Source organism: Procambarus clarkii, chromosome 36 (assembly GCF_040958095.1).
Source record: "Procambarus clarkii isolate CNS0578487 chromosome 36, FALCON_Pclarkii_2.0, whole genome shotgun sequence".
NCBI classification, from domain to species: Eukaryota; Metazoa; Arthropoda; class Malacostraca; order Decapoda; family Cambaridae; genus Procambarus; species Procambarus clarkii.
In genome coordinates, this window is record NC_091185.1 from 9903819 (window position 1) to 9921794 (window position 17976).

Genomic DNA, 17976 nt, shown 5'->3' on the forward strand with positions numbered 1-17976 from the left:
ATAAACTGCTTAATCAGCATCGAATGTAGACCAGTTGCGCATGCTATACAGTATTTCAGTTGTTTTGAGTATAAGACTCTTAACCATTTAACTGCACCAACCGAGTATTCTCGGTCGGTGGGAAACTGCGCCAACCGAGAAAACTCTTTGATTTTTCGGTACCAATTCTAAACGTGTACGAGGTTGGTTGTGTACGAAATGGACTCTTAGGACTTCCAGTCAGAGGCAGCCATCTTGGAAAAAATTCCAAGAATGCTCTAGGGCTGCTGGCTGGGTTAGTGCTGAATGAGCAACCATGGGTGGCACATGCGCCTCTGGCTCCCAAACACCTGTCCGACGCGGAGTTGTAAGATAATGCTCTGTCGGTGAAATTCAAACCTTATTGTTTGAAGAACATAAGGGTCATAATATTGGTGAAGCTAGGCGCAATAAGGACCTAACACAAAGGTCGGATGCAAGTGATACAGCACCTATGAGGGTGATACAGCGAACGTATCCAGTTGTAGCTCTGAGCGTCACCCTTGCAATCCTATGCTATCTCCAATTTATTTAGATGATACATATATGAATCGTTTTCTGCATTCAGTGATGATGCATCTGACACAAGTAGCATAGATGAACAGTGTTAGCGGCTTCCATGGTGGTGTTTTCCATAGATATTTTCAAGAATACCTGAATCTCTTCCTATCTGACGGACACTCTTTGAGGCAAGCTGAATCTCTTCCTGTGTGGGACTAGACAAAGCGATCTTTTCAAGACTACCTTACAAATTGATCTTTTCCTATAATCTTTTCAATACTACCTTATGCTTTACAAGCTTGGTTACATACAACCTACAAGTACTAAAGCCAAGGGTGTACGTGAATGCGTTATTTGCAAGCACACAGAATGAAGAAACAGGAAGCGAAAATTTATCTGTATCTGGTGCACTAAGAGTGAAGTCACACTGTGCACCATGGACTACTTCGTTGATTATTACTCACTTCCGAAGTACTGAGTGTGTAATACAGTGTGTTACTGTGTAAATAGTGTGTGAAACTGTACATATTGTAATTTTAGTGAATTTTTAACAGGTAATATTGCGACAATAAACATTTATTGTGGACACTTTACTGACACATGTATCACAGTTCTATGGAATATTATGAACATTCTACTGTATACATATTGTAAAGGACACAAATATGCATCATATACAATAAAAAAACAAATAAAACTGCACTGGAAATACATAAAACAAATAATTGAAAATATATTTGTGGCAACACCCAGTGCTTGAATGGCCCGTGTGACCATGTCTGGGAGATTCGCGCACGAACGACCAGGTCCTGATGACATCACAACGCACCTTGTCCACATCCCTACAGCCGAAGTAAGTAGAATTTGGTATTTATTTTTACATAGACATGTTCAGGGAAGGGAATTTATCATTTTATGGAGAAAAAAAAAAATTGGGGAACACTTTATTTCATGCGCACCGGGGGAATTTCACAATAAACTTGGCGCAGCACGGTGGTTATGGCACAAAAAAATTTATACCAAAACAGAGGTGCAGAACTAGGAAACAGGATTGGTTCAACAGAAATTGCGAGAGGGCCAGAGACCAAAAGGCACAAAAATGGAATCAATATAGGAAGAGGCCAAACCCCCAAACATACCAGCGATACAAAGATGCGAGAAACAACTACACGGCAGTGAGGAGAAAGGCAGAAAGAAATTTTTAAAAAGGGATTGCAGACAAATGTAAAACAGAACCAGGTCTATTCTATAAATTCACAAACAACAAACTGCAGGTAAAGGATAATATTCAGAGGTTGAAAATGGGAAATAGATTCACGAAAAATGAAAAGGAAATGTGTGAAACATTTAACAAAAAGTTCCAAAATGTGTTTCTACAAAATGAAATCTTCAGGGAACCAGACACAATAAGAATTCCAGAGAACAATATAGAGCACATAGGTGTGTCTCAAGACAAAGTGGAAAAAATGCTGAAGGAGCTAAGTAAGAACAAAGCAGTTGGTCATGATGGAGTTTCATCATGGGTTCTGAGAGAATGTGCACCTGAGCTCAGCATTCCACTTCAACTGATTTTTCAGGCATCCCTGTTTACAGGAGTTGTAGCTAATGTGTGGAAAAAGGCTAACATAGTTCCAATCTACAAAAGTGGCAGCAGGGAAGACCCCCTTAATTATAGACCCGCATCATTGACAAGTGTCATAGTCAAAATATTGGAAAAAATAATTAAAACTGAATGGATAGAATCCCTGGAGAAAAATGATAATACCAGACAGACAGTATGGTTTTCGATCTGGAAGATCCTGTGTAACGAACTTACTGTTTCTATGGTCCAGCCACTGAGATTTTACAGGAAAGATGGTTGGGTTGACTGCATCTATCTGGACCTAAAAAAGGTTTTCAACAGAGTTCCACATAAGAGGTTGTTCTGGAAACTGGAACATATTGGAAGGGTGACAGGTAAGTTTCTAACATGGATTAAAAATTTCCTGACTGACAGAAAAAATGAGGGCCGTAATCAGAGGCAATGTATTGGATTGGAGGAATGTCACGAGTGGAGTACCACAGGGTACTCCACAATGAACATTATCGGTTCTTGCACCAGTAATGTTCATTGTCTACATAAACAATCTACCAGTTGGAATACAGAATTATGTGTACATGTTTGCTTATGATGCTAAGATAATAGGAAAGATAAGAAACCTAGATGATTGTCATGCCCTTCAAGAAGACCTGGACAAAATAAGTATATGGAGCAACACTTGGCAAGTGGAATTTAATGTTAATAAATGCCATGTTATGGAATGTGGAATTGGAGAACATAGACCCCACACAACCTATAAATTATGTGAGAAATCTTTAAAGAATTCTGACAAAGAAAGGGATCTAGGGGTGGTTCTATATAGAAAACTGTCACCTGAGGACCACATTAAGAACATTGTGCGAGGAGCCTATGCTACACTTTCTAACTTCAAAATTGCTTTTAAATACATGCATGGAGAAATACTAAAGAAATTGTTCACGACTTTTCTTAGACTAAAGCTGGAATATGCAGCGGTTGTATGGTGCCCATAACTTAAGAAACACATCAACACACTGGAAAATGTGCAACGACATGCCACTAAGTGGCTCCCAGAACTGAAGGACAAGAGCTACGAGGAGAGGTTAGAAGCATTAAATATGCAAAAACTATAAGATAGAAGAAAAAGAGGCAATATGATCACAAAATAGTAACAGGAATCAATAAAATTGATAGGGAAGAATTCCCGAGACCCGGAACTTCAAGAACAAGAGGTCAAAGATTTAAACTCACAAAACAAAGCTGCCGGAGAAATATAAGAAAATTCACTTTTGTAAACAGAGTGGTAGACGGTTGGAACAAGTTAGGTGAGAAAAGTGGTGGAGGCCAAAACTGTCAGTAATTTCAAATTGTTATATGACAAAGAGTGCTGGGGAGGCAGGACACTACGATCATAGCTCTCATCCTCTAACTACACTTAGGTAATTACAATACCATTGTTAAGCAAGCAGAGTAAACAAGGAACCAAACAAGAAACATGGAGGGGTGACAGGAAGGCTTCTGACATGGATGGAAAATTTTCTGAAAGGAAAAATGAGGGAGATAATCAGAAGCAATGTAAGGAGCAATATTGCCAGTGGAGTACCACAAGGTTCAGTTCTAGCACAAATAATGTTCATTGTCTCTATAAATGATCTTCCAGAGGAAATACAGAATTATATGAACCTATTTGCTGATGATGTTAAGCTTACCTGGGCATATAAAAAGACTTGGATGATTGTCATGTCCTTCAAAATAACCTTAACTAAATAATTGTATGAAATAACACTTGACAGATGGAATTCAACATGTATAAATGCCGCATTATGGAAAGTGGAATAGGAGAAAATAGGCCACACACAACCTACAAATTATGTGAAAAGTCATAAAAGAACTTGGAAGAGACAGAGGTGGTTCTGGATAGTAAACCATTACCAGGACCATATAAAGAACATTATGTAATTACCTAAGTGTAGTTACAGGATGAGAACTACACTCGTGGTTTCCCGTCTCTGCATGTTCAAGCTTCAGAATCATTTTTAAATACTCGGAGCAATGAAATATTGAAGAAATTGTTCACAACTTTTGTGAGACCAAAAGTTGCACTGTGCCCACATCTCAAGAAACACATCAATTAATTGGAAAATGTGAAGAGACATGCAACTAAATGGCTTCTGGAACTGAAAAACAAGAGCTACAAAGAGAGGCTAAGGGTGTTAAATATGCCAAAGTTAGAAGAGAGAGTCGAATATGATCATTACATTCAAAATAATAACAGGAATTGATAAAATTAACAAAAAGGAATTCTCCAAACCTGCAACTTCAAGAACAAGAGGTCATAGATTCAAACTAAGGAAATAAATGTGCAGTAAAATTATTAGATAGATTCACCATTTTCCCCTGATAATTCCCTCCCTCTTTTTTACAAACAGAGTGATAGACAATTGGAACAAGTTAAGAAAGTGGTGAATGCCAAAAACATTAGAAATGCAGTTTCAAGGAATCACATGACAAAGAGTACTGGAAAGACGAGACACCACGACCGTAACTCTTATCGTGTGACTACAATAAGGTAATTTCCAGTACAATAGAATACAAGAACAATGTATGGCATGCAGAGGTAAACAAGGCACATTGGGAGACAAGGTAGCTGAGGACTTACACTGGCATCCAGGGTGGAGGGAGGGGATGGAGGAGAGCAGCTCTGGCTAGAGGCAGCAGGTGTGGCTCCTTCCTTGCCTCAATCCCCACTAATTCACAATACTCCAACACTTCTGCAACACAATAATGAAAAAATTATACAATTCAATTATAGAATTATATTGTACATGAAATTCAAGTTAAAAAACCACTAGCAAGTACAAATGGTTACAGCACTTATGTCAACCACTTTGTTGCTGGGACCAACTACTGTTCTGACAAGAACCTTGACAAGAACCCTTGTCAGAACACCAAAAAAAAAAAAAAGTCTAAATATCAGTCCAGGACATGCTGGAGAAGATTGCCAAAGCTGCGTATTTGTGAATTGATGGCAGACTGCAAGCTGGCTAGATTTATTGACACTGCAAACGTCCCGAGAAATGCGAGCCTTGAAACAGGAGTCCATGGAAACAGGGTCAATTAACAAGGCATCCACCGAGGCAGAACAGGTGGCCAGCAAGAACCAGTGAACAGTCGCCACCCCCACACAACAAATGATGTAACCCTGCCTGAACCAATTAAGCATCATTTACCAAAGGACTCCTCTGGAAGCCTGCCAACTCATTCTTCGCCTGGAGGAAGAAGGTGTAAATTAACAAACTGTCCATTTAGGCCAAAGGGACAATACCCCAGCCTCTGGAGAAGAGGCTGAAGCTCCTGAACCCTACAGTCAAGAGGTGAGAGCCAATAAATAAACAGCGTTTAGAAGCCCAGTGACAGTGCACCAAAACTTCCTCACACTAAATTGTTTTGTGAGTAGTATCTTATGGTAAATGCTCCAGCTTTTCCTAATGAATCAACATCATACCATGACCAAAAAAGAAGTTAAAAATAAAATAGAAAATAAAAAATTCAAAATTTCAAATTAACTTTAAAAATATTAAAATGTCACCAAATGTTATTTTATTCATAATGGTCTCAGAATGGCATATAACATCCAGTTTCCTCCCTGAAAAATATTGTTTGAGAGTATAAGTTACTGTAAAAGATTTTTTCAATATGGCCATCCAAACATGTGCAAAATTTATACAAAAAAATATATACAGTACAACCTCGATTCAACGTACTATATGGGACCAACCCCAGTTCGTTGGAGCGTTGGATTCGTTGCAAGAGGTGACCTTCAGGAGGCGTTTGAGTCAGTGTCTTTTTTTTTACTTGTACACAATAAAAATGCATTATCATATTACATACTCTACCTATATATTACTTCTCTACTAAAAAATACTGTAATTCATAAATTTACCTTATTGTTGAAGTTATGTCCATCTTGAAGTTTCGTGAAGTTGTGAATGCTCTACATTAAATACGTACTGCAGTGCATTATGCCATTATCACTGTGTTGATTAAAAGTAGTTCTGCTGTATGTTGAGTACTACAATATAGTTTATGAAAACTATTGTACACTGAAATTACTGCAACTTTAATTTTAACACTGTGTACACACTTAAATTTAACACTTGTTCTAACCGTTCACGCTGCACACTATGTTTTTAGATGTTTGCATCAGCTTTGCTGGTGCTCGCTGCTGCTGTGGGTTTAGCTGCTTCTGAGCTGGTGCTGGCTGCTGTTGTACCAGTGCTGGGTACAACTGTGCTTGTGCTGTGTACGGCTGTTGTACCAGTGCTTGGTACAGCTGTTCTCCTGCTGGGTACGGCTGTTCTCGTGCTGGGTACGGCTGTTCTCGTGCTTGGTACGGCTGTTCTCGTGCTTGGTACGGCTGTTCTCGTGTTGGGTTATCTTGAGATGATTTGGTTATCTTGAGATGATTTCGGGGCTTTTTAGTGTCCCCGCGGCCCGGTCCTCGACCAGGCCTCCACCCCCAGGAAGCAGCCCGTGACAGCTGACTAACACCCAGGGTACCTATTTTACTGCTAGGTAACAGGGGCATAGGGTGAAAGAAACTCTGCCCATCGTTTCTCGCCGGCGCCTGGAATCGAACCCAGGACCACAGGATCACAAGTCCCGCGTGCTGTCCGCTCGGCCGACCGGCTCCTACGTACGGTTGTTACGTACGGTTGTACCCTACGTAGGGTACGAACAGCCGTACCCTACGTACAGGGTACGGCTCTTCTCGTGCTGGTTGATTTTCTGCTACTAGTTCTTGCAAAATATTAATGCCAAAAATGAAGCAATAAGGCACTATTAGTAAGCCCCTGAGACATTTTGTTCTATAACCAAAGAGCTGTAGTAAAAAAATGGTCAATTCCACGATTATTCTTCCACCGGCGGATAAATACTGTACGTCAATCGCAGACAAAGCTAAGGGCACTGGGTGCATACTGTACGAACGCAGACTAAGTCTATACGTACACCCTTCAGTAGGCTGGTGTTTAAGCCTGATCCAGTAACAAATTTCTCTTAAATATTCGATTTATATCAAATTATATATTTTTGGGTTATATATTTAGTTTAGCAACATTATTACGATAATAAGAGCTATAAAAAATACTTATTTTGGAACTGATTTATTAATTTTATAATTTCGAAGCCGTAGGTCACTGAACTGTGGCGACGAAATCGAACAAAACACTGCCTGATGTTGTGTTCGATTTCCAGTAACATATATTTCTCTCAAATATTCAATTTACATCAAATTATATATTTTTGGGTTACATATTTAGTTTAGCAACATTATTACGATAATAAAAGGTATAAAAAATAATTACTTTGGAACTGATTTATTAATTTTATTATTTCGAAGCCGTAGATCGCTGAACTGTGGCGACGAAATCGAACACAACAAGCATGGTGTTGTATGGACAGGGATTAGACCTGTCCACTCGTGCTGGAGTTTGCTGCCAATAACGTGAATAATTTCTCAAATAGGAGATATCTATCTTATTACAGTATATTTTTGGTTTTATTTAGTTTAGTTTAATTAGGATAATAAAGAGTTATTAAAACACCAGTTTTAGAAATGATTTATTAATGTGAAACGTTCAAAGCCATGGGTCACTGAACTATGACAACACAGACGAAAGTGAGTGAAACCTCACTGTAAAGTGAGGTTTACTGTACAGTATTCCCTTATCTGTCCACCCTCACTCTTCTTGTTTCATCACTGAAAATGTATATAAGAAGATTTCAACATATTAGCTAGCTATTCACGCTTCAGCCTTTAAATTAATTTACAAAGATACGTGTGCCACAAATCGGTGAACGAAAATCATTGAAACTCAGTCGTTCACTTGTGTGGACGACTCTGGCTGGTGTTTGGTTAATATGCGTCACTTCTTGTGGACCATTCTGGCTGGTGTTTGGATCATATGATTCACTTGTTATGTGGTCCACTTGTGTGATCCAACTTGTCTTATGAAGGAATTATTAATTGTAATCTGTAATTACCTAAGTGTAATTACCTAAGTGTAGTTACAGGATGAGAGCTACGCTCGTGGTGTCCCGTCTTCCCAGCACTCTTTGTCATATAACGCTTTGAAACTACTGACGGTCTTGGCCTCCACCACCTTCTCACTTAACTTGCTCCAACCGTCTACCACTCTATTTGCGAAGGTGAATTTTCTTATATTTCTTCGGCATCTGTGTTTAGCTAGTTTAAATCTATGACCTCTTGTTCTTGAAGTGCCAGGTCTCAGGAAATCTTCCCTGTCGATTTTATCAATTCCTGTTACTATTTTGTATGTAGTGATCATATCACCTCTTTTTCTTCTGTCTTCTAGTTTTGGCATGTTTAATGCTTCTAACCTCTCCTCGTAGCTCTTACCCTTCAGTTCTGGGAGCCACTTAGTAGCATGTCTTTGCACCTTTTCCAGTTTGTTGATGTGCTTCTTAAGATATGGGCACCACACAACAGCTGCATATTCTAGCTTTGGCCTAACAAAAGTCATGAACAATTTCTTTAGTATATCGCCATCCATGTAATTAAATGCAATTCTGAAGTTAGAAAGAATAGCATAGGCTCCTTGCACAATATTCTTTATGTGGTCCTCAGGTGATAGTTTTCTATCTAGAACCACCCCTAGATCTCTTTCTTTATCAGAATTCTTTAAAGATTTCTCACATAATATATAGGTTGTGTGGGGTCTATGTTCTCCTATTCCACATTCCATAACATGACATTTATTAACATTAAATTCCATTTGCCAAGTGGTGCTCCATCTACTTATTTTGTCCAGGTCTTCTTGAAGGGCATGACAATCATCTAAATTTCTTATCCTTCCTATTATCTTAGCATCATCAGCAAACATGTTCATATAATTCTGTATACCAACTGGTAGATCATTTATGTACACAATAAACATCACTGGTGCAAGAACTGAACCCTGTGGTACTCCACTTGTGACATTTCTCCATTCCGATACATTGCCTCTGATTACTGCCCTCATTTTTCTATCAGTCAGAAAATTTTTCATCCATGATAGAAGCTTACCTGTCACCCCTCCAATATTTTCCAGTTTCCAGAACAACCTCTTATGTGGAACTCTGTCGAAAGCCTTTTTTAGGTACAGATAGATGCAGTCAACCCAACCATCTCTTTCCTGTAGCCATCTCTGTGGCTCGATCATAGAAACTGAGTAAATTCAATACACAGGATCTTCCAGATCGAATACCATACTGTCTGTCTGATATTATATCATTTCTCTCCAGGTGTTCTACCCATTTAGTTTTGATTAGTTTTTCCAATACTTTCACTATTACACTTGTCAATGATACAGGTCTATAATTGAGGGGGTCTTCCCTGCTGCCACTTTTGTATAGATTGGAACTATGTTAGCCTGTTTCCACACGTCTGCTATGATTCCTGTACACAGGGATGCCTGAAAGATCAGGTGAAGTGGAATGTTGAGCTCAGATGCACATTCTCTCAGAACCCATGGTGAAACTCCATCTGGGCCAGCTGCTTTGTTCTTACCGAGCTCCTTTAGCATATTTTCCACTTCATCTCTAGACACCTCTATCTGCTCTATGTTGTTCTCTGGAATTCTTATTGTGTCTGGTTCTCTAAAGATTTCATTTTGTACAAACACACTTTGGAACTTTTCATTTAATGTTTCACACATTTCCTTTTCATTTTCCGTGAATCTGTTTCCCATTTTCAACCTCTGGATATTATCCTTTACCTGCAATTTGTTGTTTATGAATTTGTAGAATAGGCCCGGTTCTGTTTTACATTTATTCGCTATCCCTTTTTAAAAATTTCTTTCTGCCTCTCTCCTTACTGCTGTATAGTTGTTTCTCGCATCTTTGTATCGCTGGTATGTTTGGGGGTTTGGCCTCTTCCTATACTGATTCCATTTTTGTGTCTTTTGGTCTCTTGCCCTCTCACAATTTCTGTCGAACCAATCCTGTTTTCTGGCCCTGCATTTCTGTTTTGGTATAAATTTTTTTGTGCCTTTATCATATATTTCACAAAACTTGACATACATCTCATTCACTTCCTTGCCTAGCATCAAGTCTGTCCAATTATACTCACTAAAAAAATTTCTAAGGTCACCATAATGTCCTCTCCTGAAGTCTGGTTTTTCAACTGCTTCAACCTCCTTATTTTCTTCCAGCTTATAACGCATTGCATACTTTATTCCCAAAAAGACATGGTCACTTTTACCCAAGGGAGGAAGGTACTGAATGTTAAATATCTCTTCCTCCTTCCTGGTAATATCAAATCTAGCATGGAGGGAACGTCCCCTTCCCTCATCCTCGTAGCTTGTTTAACATGTTGATACAAGAATGTTTCCAGGATGAGGTCTACAAATTTACAGGTCCAAAAATCTTCTGTTTTAGCTTCATATGCTTCCCAGTCTATGGATTTCAAGTTGAAGTCACCGACTATCAACAGTCGTGATCTATCGTTATCCGCTCTCGCTATAATCTCTCTCATTATTGTTATAAGACCTTCACGTTTACTATCTAGCTCCTCCTTTGACCATGTGCTGCTTGGCGGTGGACTATATGCATTTATTATCATTAGTTTATCATCCTCATATCTTTATCTTTATCTATATCTTTATCTTTATCATCTTTATCTGTGATAAAATGAAAGTTTTCCACCACTGTGAACTCTGTCCCAACATCGTAAGCTTGTGGTCCACTTGTGTGGTCCACTTGTGTGGTTCACTTGTGTGGTCCACTTGTGTGGTCCATTTGTGTGATCCAACTTGTCATATGAAGGAATTATTAATTGTAATCTGTGATGGTATGGTAAAGTTTTCTACCACTGTGAAGTCTGTCCCAACATCGTAAGCTTGTGGACCACTTGTGGACCACATGTGCGGTCCACTTGTGTGGTTCACTTGTGTGATCGAACTTGTCATATGAAGGAATTAATAATTGTAATCTGTGATAGAAAGTGAAAGTTTTCCACCAGTCTGTGAACTCTGTCTCGACGTCGTAAGCAAATCCGAACATCCCCCGCTTCGGCGAACCATTGTTCGTCGAACCGGGTGAGTAAATCCGGCCTGAAAAGTGTGTGAACTAGCCGGAGATTCGTTGAATCAGGGTACGTTGAATCGAGGTTGTACTGCAACTGCAAAAGTTATGGGTTTATGAATAAACGAGAGTGAGGAAACCTTAGAACTAAGCACTTTGCACATAACATGTAAAAATGGTGAGACTCGGCCAGAAACTGAATTTTTGAAGCTGTCTCAAAGTTGAACTTTTTTTTTTTTTTTTTTTTTTTTTTTTTTTAAGAGAGAGATTTAGTTGGTAGTTGTAATAGTTGGTAGTTGTAAAGTTGGTAGTTGTAATTAATGAATTTTCTTGTATGTTTTAATAAACATTGCTTGGCATTTGTACTCGAATGTGTGAAAGTTGTAGGTCAATATATGTTGAAATGAAGTCGAGAAAAAATACCCCCCCCCCAAAAATAGGGATAGTTTGGGATAACAAACATACACATTGAAGTAACTTTATTGCCCATATATAAGTGATAAGGCTCTCATCTAGTCCTCATTCATCAATACAACCTAAACAAAGAGAATAGAGTTTGAAATCTGGAAATAAATCGGCCCCAAAAAAATAAAAGTCACAACTTCTGCCACATGTGGCTGATTAAAATGTTGACCAATTTCGTTCCAACTTCACATGCTTAGTGTCGGATGTGCATTCTCCAAAATGTAAAAGTTACATTAAAATCCACATTAAAACAAATAAGAAAAAAAAAAAAAAGTGGTTGTCAGCTTTTTCTATAAAGGGACATAAGAAATATTGCCATTGGGGCAATGTATTTATATGATATATAATAAAATAAAGCATAATAACATAGTAATTCATTATTACGTGTGAAATCTGACCCTTCAGGTGGCACCAGCTGCATATACACCTTGAGGACCCTCATTACTACTACTATTATTCTCTGTACATCGGACAGGTGCTTGCATCTCCTTATCCCTCATTGCCAGTAAACAGGAGGTGTTATCGTTATCATCAGTATCGGTTGTCCCCCAGACTCGCACGCATTTATTTAAAAAAAAAAAGTAAAACACTAGCATTGAATGTAATGAAACTCCATTTTATATAAATGGGAGCCTGGATAGCTCCAGGCTTCCCGGAGCTATCCCAGGCTGATATGCTAATGTCAGACTTTGGCATCAGTCATGTGTATGGAGTTCTTAGGCCTACCAGGGGCCACGGCCAGAACCGGGCCCCCCTCAGAGAGGCAAGGGGAGCAATGGCCTATAGAAACCCCCGTGTGGTTGGAAGCATTCTATGTTTGCCATTGACCGAATCAGGCACCCAGAAAAGTAAGCGCCCCAAAACAAACCCCTATTCTGGTTAACATTGCTACCAAAAGCCAAACTAGTGGATAGAACTCTCCAACAGAAAATGAGCAAACTAGTATGATGTCACACGTCGCCACGCCGCTGTCTGTGCAGCTTCCCTCTCCCCAGGAGGGGGAAGAGGGAGCCCCAGACAATTCACGCTGGTTACCCACACCTCAGTTCTGAGGCTGGATGTCAAAAACACGAAAAAACGCCAACCAGAGGGAGGGAAGGATGCCTGGGAGCCTCCGGGACTCACCCAGAAAATGGCGTTTCATTACATTCAATGCTGGTTTTCTGGGGGGAGCCCCATCGGCTCCCCGGAGCTAACTACCCACAGACGGAAAAAAGAGGGACTTACCCGGGAGGCGGTCGTCGCTCACTCTTCAACTCGAATTCGAGACAACTGGCTGCAACTGCTGACCCAAAGCAACACAGGCCCGACGGGGCCCAGGGGCATTCATGAGGTAACAAGCAACCAGGACCTTGTTCGACCGCCAAAACCCCCCGCCAGAATATCAGACCAAGACACATTCCCAAAGACGGCAGCAAAAGCTGCGAACATAGGAACATCATGGGTACGGGGATAGACCGTAGGCTGGCTGGATTTGATAACCCTGCGGACAACCTGGGAAACCCGAACCCACAAATAGGGAAGAAGGGAAACCGGATCAACCCAAAGCGCATCCCCGGACACAGAAGCCATGGTGCGCAAATAACGGCGAAGCGCCACAACCGGACACAAAGCACGATGCACCCCCAGCCGTACCAACGAAGTATCAACCACCCACGGACCCCTCCAGAATGCAGCAGTCTCATTCTTCACCAGAAATGGAGGAGACGACTGCAAGCGAACAAAACAATCGCCACGACCGAAAGAGCAGAAACCCCTGTGCCGGAGGAGAGCATGAAGCTCCCCGACCCGACCCCCAGAGGCTAATGCCAACAAGAAAAAGAGCCTTGGAGAAACAATCCCAGACCGAAGGGGCCACAACGAAATGAGGAGACGAAAGGAAAGCTCTGTCCAAAGACCAGGACGGCTCAGGCGGCGCATGAGCAGACCGGAGGTGAAACAAAGCACGAGACAGCTTGCGAAACGGTGCAGACATAACATCGATACCAAAGGCAAAGTGAAGCGGCTCCACCAGCACCACACAATACGAGGCGACAGTGTTAGGCATAAGATGACGGTCCTGAAACAACCAAGAAAGAAAGGACAAGACCACCCTAACAGACAACGAACTAACACGACGAAGACGCAAAAACAAACAGAAGGACCGCCAAGAAACTTCATACTGTTACCGAGAAGAAGCCCTCAGGTGGGACACCAACAAGGAGGCTACCTGATCACCATAGAGATGATGATAGACTAGTCAAAAAACCCATACGCGAAGACTCGAGGAGAAGATCGGACCAGCCACGTGGCGCACTGGCCCGATCTGCTGAAAGAGGCAGAGCCACGGTAAAACCCTCGGGTTCAAACACCAAGCAAGCAGTGCCCGAAACCAAGGCTGGGCCAGCCACCAAGGGGCCAGAAGGACAACTCTCCCCTGGTAAGTCTCCAAGCGAGTCAGGACCTGGAGCAATAGCTGAACCGGGGCAAAGAGGTACAGGAACCTCCATCTCGACCAGTCCAGCCGAAAGGCATCGACGCCAATGGCCTGGCAATCGGGTTAGGGCGCCGCATACACGGGATGGCGCCTCGACCACGCCGACGCGAAGAGGTCCACCTCGGGGCGCCCGAACGTCTGGCAAAGCCAACGGAAGGAAGCGTCGTCGACCGTCCACTCCGTGGAGAGGGGAACAAAGTGAGACAGGCTGTTGGCCAAGACATTGGACACTCCCTGCACATAAACCGCCAGGAGAGCCAAACCCCAAGAACTCAGCAGACGAGTCACCCGAAGCGACCAACCCCAAAGAGACAAGGACCGCATCAAATGCGGTCCTTGTCTCTTTGGGGTTGGTCGCTTTGGGGTTGGTTGGTCGATGCCCTGCCAGCCTGACCCTCCGAAAGGGGGGGAGCCACCCAACACCACCGCAGGCCGACAGACACTACCCGAAACACCCACGAATCGTAGGACCAGGCATGGGAGAACAGCGCAAGCTTCCCCCCCATCGCCCTGTCAATGGGGCAAATCGCGAAAGGGCCGGCACCCCTTACGAGACCCAGAACCCCGCACAGAGTGAACACCGCGCCGACAAGACGAGAGCAGGTCCGAAGCAGGAGCCAAACTCGAACCTAACACCAGTGGCCTACCAAGCAGCCTGGATAAACTGCGCCACGGTCGACTCCTCAAACAGAAGAGAACAAAACGGCGACGACAGCCTAAGAGCCAGAGCCCAAGCAGATTCCATAGAGGAACCCAGCACCGCCTGCCAACACCCGAGACGGGAAGCATAAAACAGGGAAACCGCATCCTGCAAACTCGGCGAGAAAAGCTTCAACATGGCAGCCGACGAACGCGCAGCCAAGGACAAGGCGCCGGACCCCGGGACGGACCCAAGTGCCTTCACATCCTCCACTAGTCAATCTGAGGACAGCTCCAGGAGGGAAAAGAACAACAAGGCCAAAGCCAAAAGGCCCTGGGCACGCAAGTCCTCCACCATGAGCACCGCCAAAAGGGAGGGAACCTGCACATGGAGCTGAACAACGCCCACATCATGGGGAAGGGCAGTGGCAAACATTCATTCAGGTACTCAAGATTGCCACCCCCAGGAAAACCTGAATCACCGTGGAAGCTTCCCGCCACTCCAGCATGCGGGACGACAGAAGGAATGCCAGGAATCCAAAACAAACAAGAGGCAGTCTGCTAGCCAGGAAGACTCCGGAACCTCGTAACAGAGCCAGAAAGGGAACGAATTCCCAAACCTGAATTCGTACGGATCCATTTCCGAGGAATAATCCGGGTCACGCAGGAGGTACACTGCAAGGGCCGCCCGCACCACACCAGGTTGGATGCCATAAGCCGAAAACCTCAGGAAAGACGGAACCGACGCGCCTGGGGAAACACAAAACCGAACCCGGGGAGGGGCCGACACCAAATCCAATCCAACTCATACGCAGATGGGGGAAAAGAAAACCACACTCCTTGTAACAACAAGCCCCGCTCAGAGGGAAGAAAAACCCAGGCGGGGTCCAGCGGGGCCCAAGGCCCCCAAGTCAGCCCCTCCCCAGCCTCGAGGTCCTTCACAGCAGGACCAGGGGCCGAGTCCTCTCCCCAAGCACCGACCCCACAAGACAAGGATGGAGCAGCCATAGAAGCCGGAAGAAAGGGGGCCCACTGGTCAGACCCAGAAGCTTCGGATGGGAGACAAGACTCAAATGCCTCTGCCGCCCCCCCAGAAGGGGCATCCCCCGAAGCTGCCCGAGTCTCGAGATCAAGTAACCCCTGCTCCGACTCCGAAACCCTCAGACTTTTCAGGGTCGGAAGCAGGAGTGGGGGACCAGAACGAACAAGAGGGGAAGGACAAGGAGGTGTGGACTGAACCAGGATCAAAGCGACCTCCACCCCTAAGTCCGGGTCTCAAAAAGCAAAGTGGGGCAGCCCCGGGGCATCCGGGTGAGCAACCAACTGAGCGCGTTGCAACAGAGGAAACCTAGACTGCAACGCAAGCGCCGCCTGTACCCGAATAGAATCATCAGAGGATTGGGTAAATTGAGTTACAAGCAAGTAGCAACACTCACAGGACTCAGGGTCGAAAGTATCACCGACCCAACAGGCAGCGTGGTGGAGGCAAAAAACAATGAGGGTCACCTCGAGACAAGGGAACCGTGCAACCCTCAAACTCGTACACAGCAAGCGGGGACTCCGGGGTCACATCCATCGGACCCATGCGCCCCTAGGGGATTCCCAGGGTCCTGGGTGTTTACTCGAAGAGAGCTCACGCTCAGGTAGTCCCAGGCAGGGTGCAGCTAACCGGCGCCCAAAACTACCAAGCAAACCTATACAGCTGAACCCCAGGGATGTGTACACTCACGGGGATCTAGCAGGGGGCACCACCGAGGAGAACCGTGGAAGGGCAAATACCAGTGGAATAATAGGGCAGAACCTCCCACAAGGCAAAAACAAAAAGAAAAACAAAACCCCGCAAGAGGACAGTGAATGCCAAGGAACAGACTCAGCCGCTATGTCGGGAATACAAAGCTGCGCAGCACCCTGCACCCCTACCAGTGCAAACTGCCTCTTACCTGCAGGTACAAGGGAGAACAGAAAACCCAAGAGCCCAACAGGAGGCCAAAAAACCGAACGGTAGAATGGACCAGCTGTAACGGGGGGTGGGGGAAATAGCTCTATCTTGTCCATTATTCCACCCCCCAGTTAACTAACGAGGCCGGGGGAAACAGCTCTCTCTAGTCCGTTATCCCGTCCCCAGTTAGCTAACTATTCTAGAGCACCTCCAGAGTTCCTAAGGCAACCTCTCTCGTTCAACACCTTGTAACCTAGGTATTTGACTACCTAGGTGCTAAGACTACAAGGCGCCGTAACTGGATCAGCTACCCGAAACTCTAGAGAGAACTCTAGAATACATTTCTCTGCCACAAACGTACAAGAGAAAACGAAAGGAAAGAAATGAATAGTGAAGTAATTAGTGAGGGTTTGGGGTGAGAGGTAGGGAGGTGGGAGGAGTGAGGAGGGTCATTAGTTGAAAGTGAGAGTTTAGAGGGGTGGAGGGAGAGGTGTAGATAAGTAAAAGTAGAAGAGTAGATAGTAGTAGAAGAGTAGATAGTAGAAGACGAAATGCTGCCACCATCCATTCTAGATCATCACATACAAGACAAGGAATGGAACTTGTCTGTATCACAATATTCTCAAAAGATGTTATTACCATGTATCAACTCCAAAACATAGGGAACACAGTTAAAGGCCATTTAAATAATAAATTCAATTATATTTCACATACTAAGTATCATAATTTAAGCAATGTTCAAGATCTATATATGTAAAGTGAGTCATCCTCCAAGAATCTGAGAACACTACAACTGACTGCCCCTGATCATCACACAACACTTGTAAAACACGACAAGTCACCTTAATGTTCAACTCACCAAGTGTCGCCTATAGCTGGATAGAGGGGGGGGGGGGTCTGCAGTTGACAGAGAACTGTCCCGCCCCTGCCGGCCGACAGCCTCCCTGCTAGGGCCCTCTGCTCTGCTGGCTCGTCTGCTGTTCTTGTTAATGCTCTCGAATCGATAGCTCTCCGAGTATATATTGGGGGAACCTAGTAGCTAACTCCGCCCACAAGTAGATAGCCTGAGGCACTCTACCAAGCCACTCCTTAAACGTCGGCATGTTTGAAGGCTACCAGGCTCCAATTATCAGATTAGTAGAAGTAAGGTGAAATTCGCATGATCTGACCTCAGGTCACTTGAGGTCATTAACGCTTTGAGGTGTGAGATCTCAGGCCGACAACCTGGCGCCTTTCTCAAATCCTTGTCTGTGACTCATGTACTATATATATTTTAAATAAACTAAACCAAACACT

The 17976-nt window shown here is 43.5% G+C and overlaps 1 protein-coding gene across 3 annotated transcripts in view; it reads right to left on the minus strand.

Annotated features, from left to right (window-relative positions):
- Positions 1-17976, minus strand: part of LOC123756099 (centrosomal protein of 164 kDa) — a 481504-nt gene that overhangs the window by 381723 nt on the left and 81805 nt on the right. For all 3 annotated transcript variants that reach the window (XR_011230545.1, XM_069336540.1, XM_069336539.1), the window contains exon 2: positions 4737-4848. Coding sequence is in view for 2 of the 3 variants with exons in the window: in XM_069336540.1 (XP_069192641.1) it covers positions 4737-4848 (112 nt within the window). In the remaining variant the exon portion in view is untranslated. The remainder of the gene's footprint in view (positions 1-4736; positions 4849-17976) is intronic.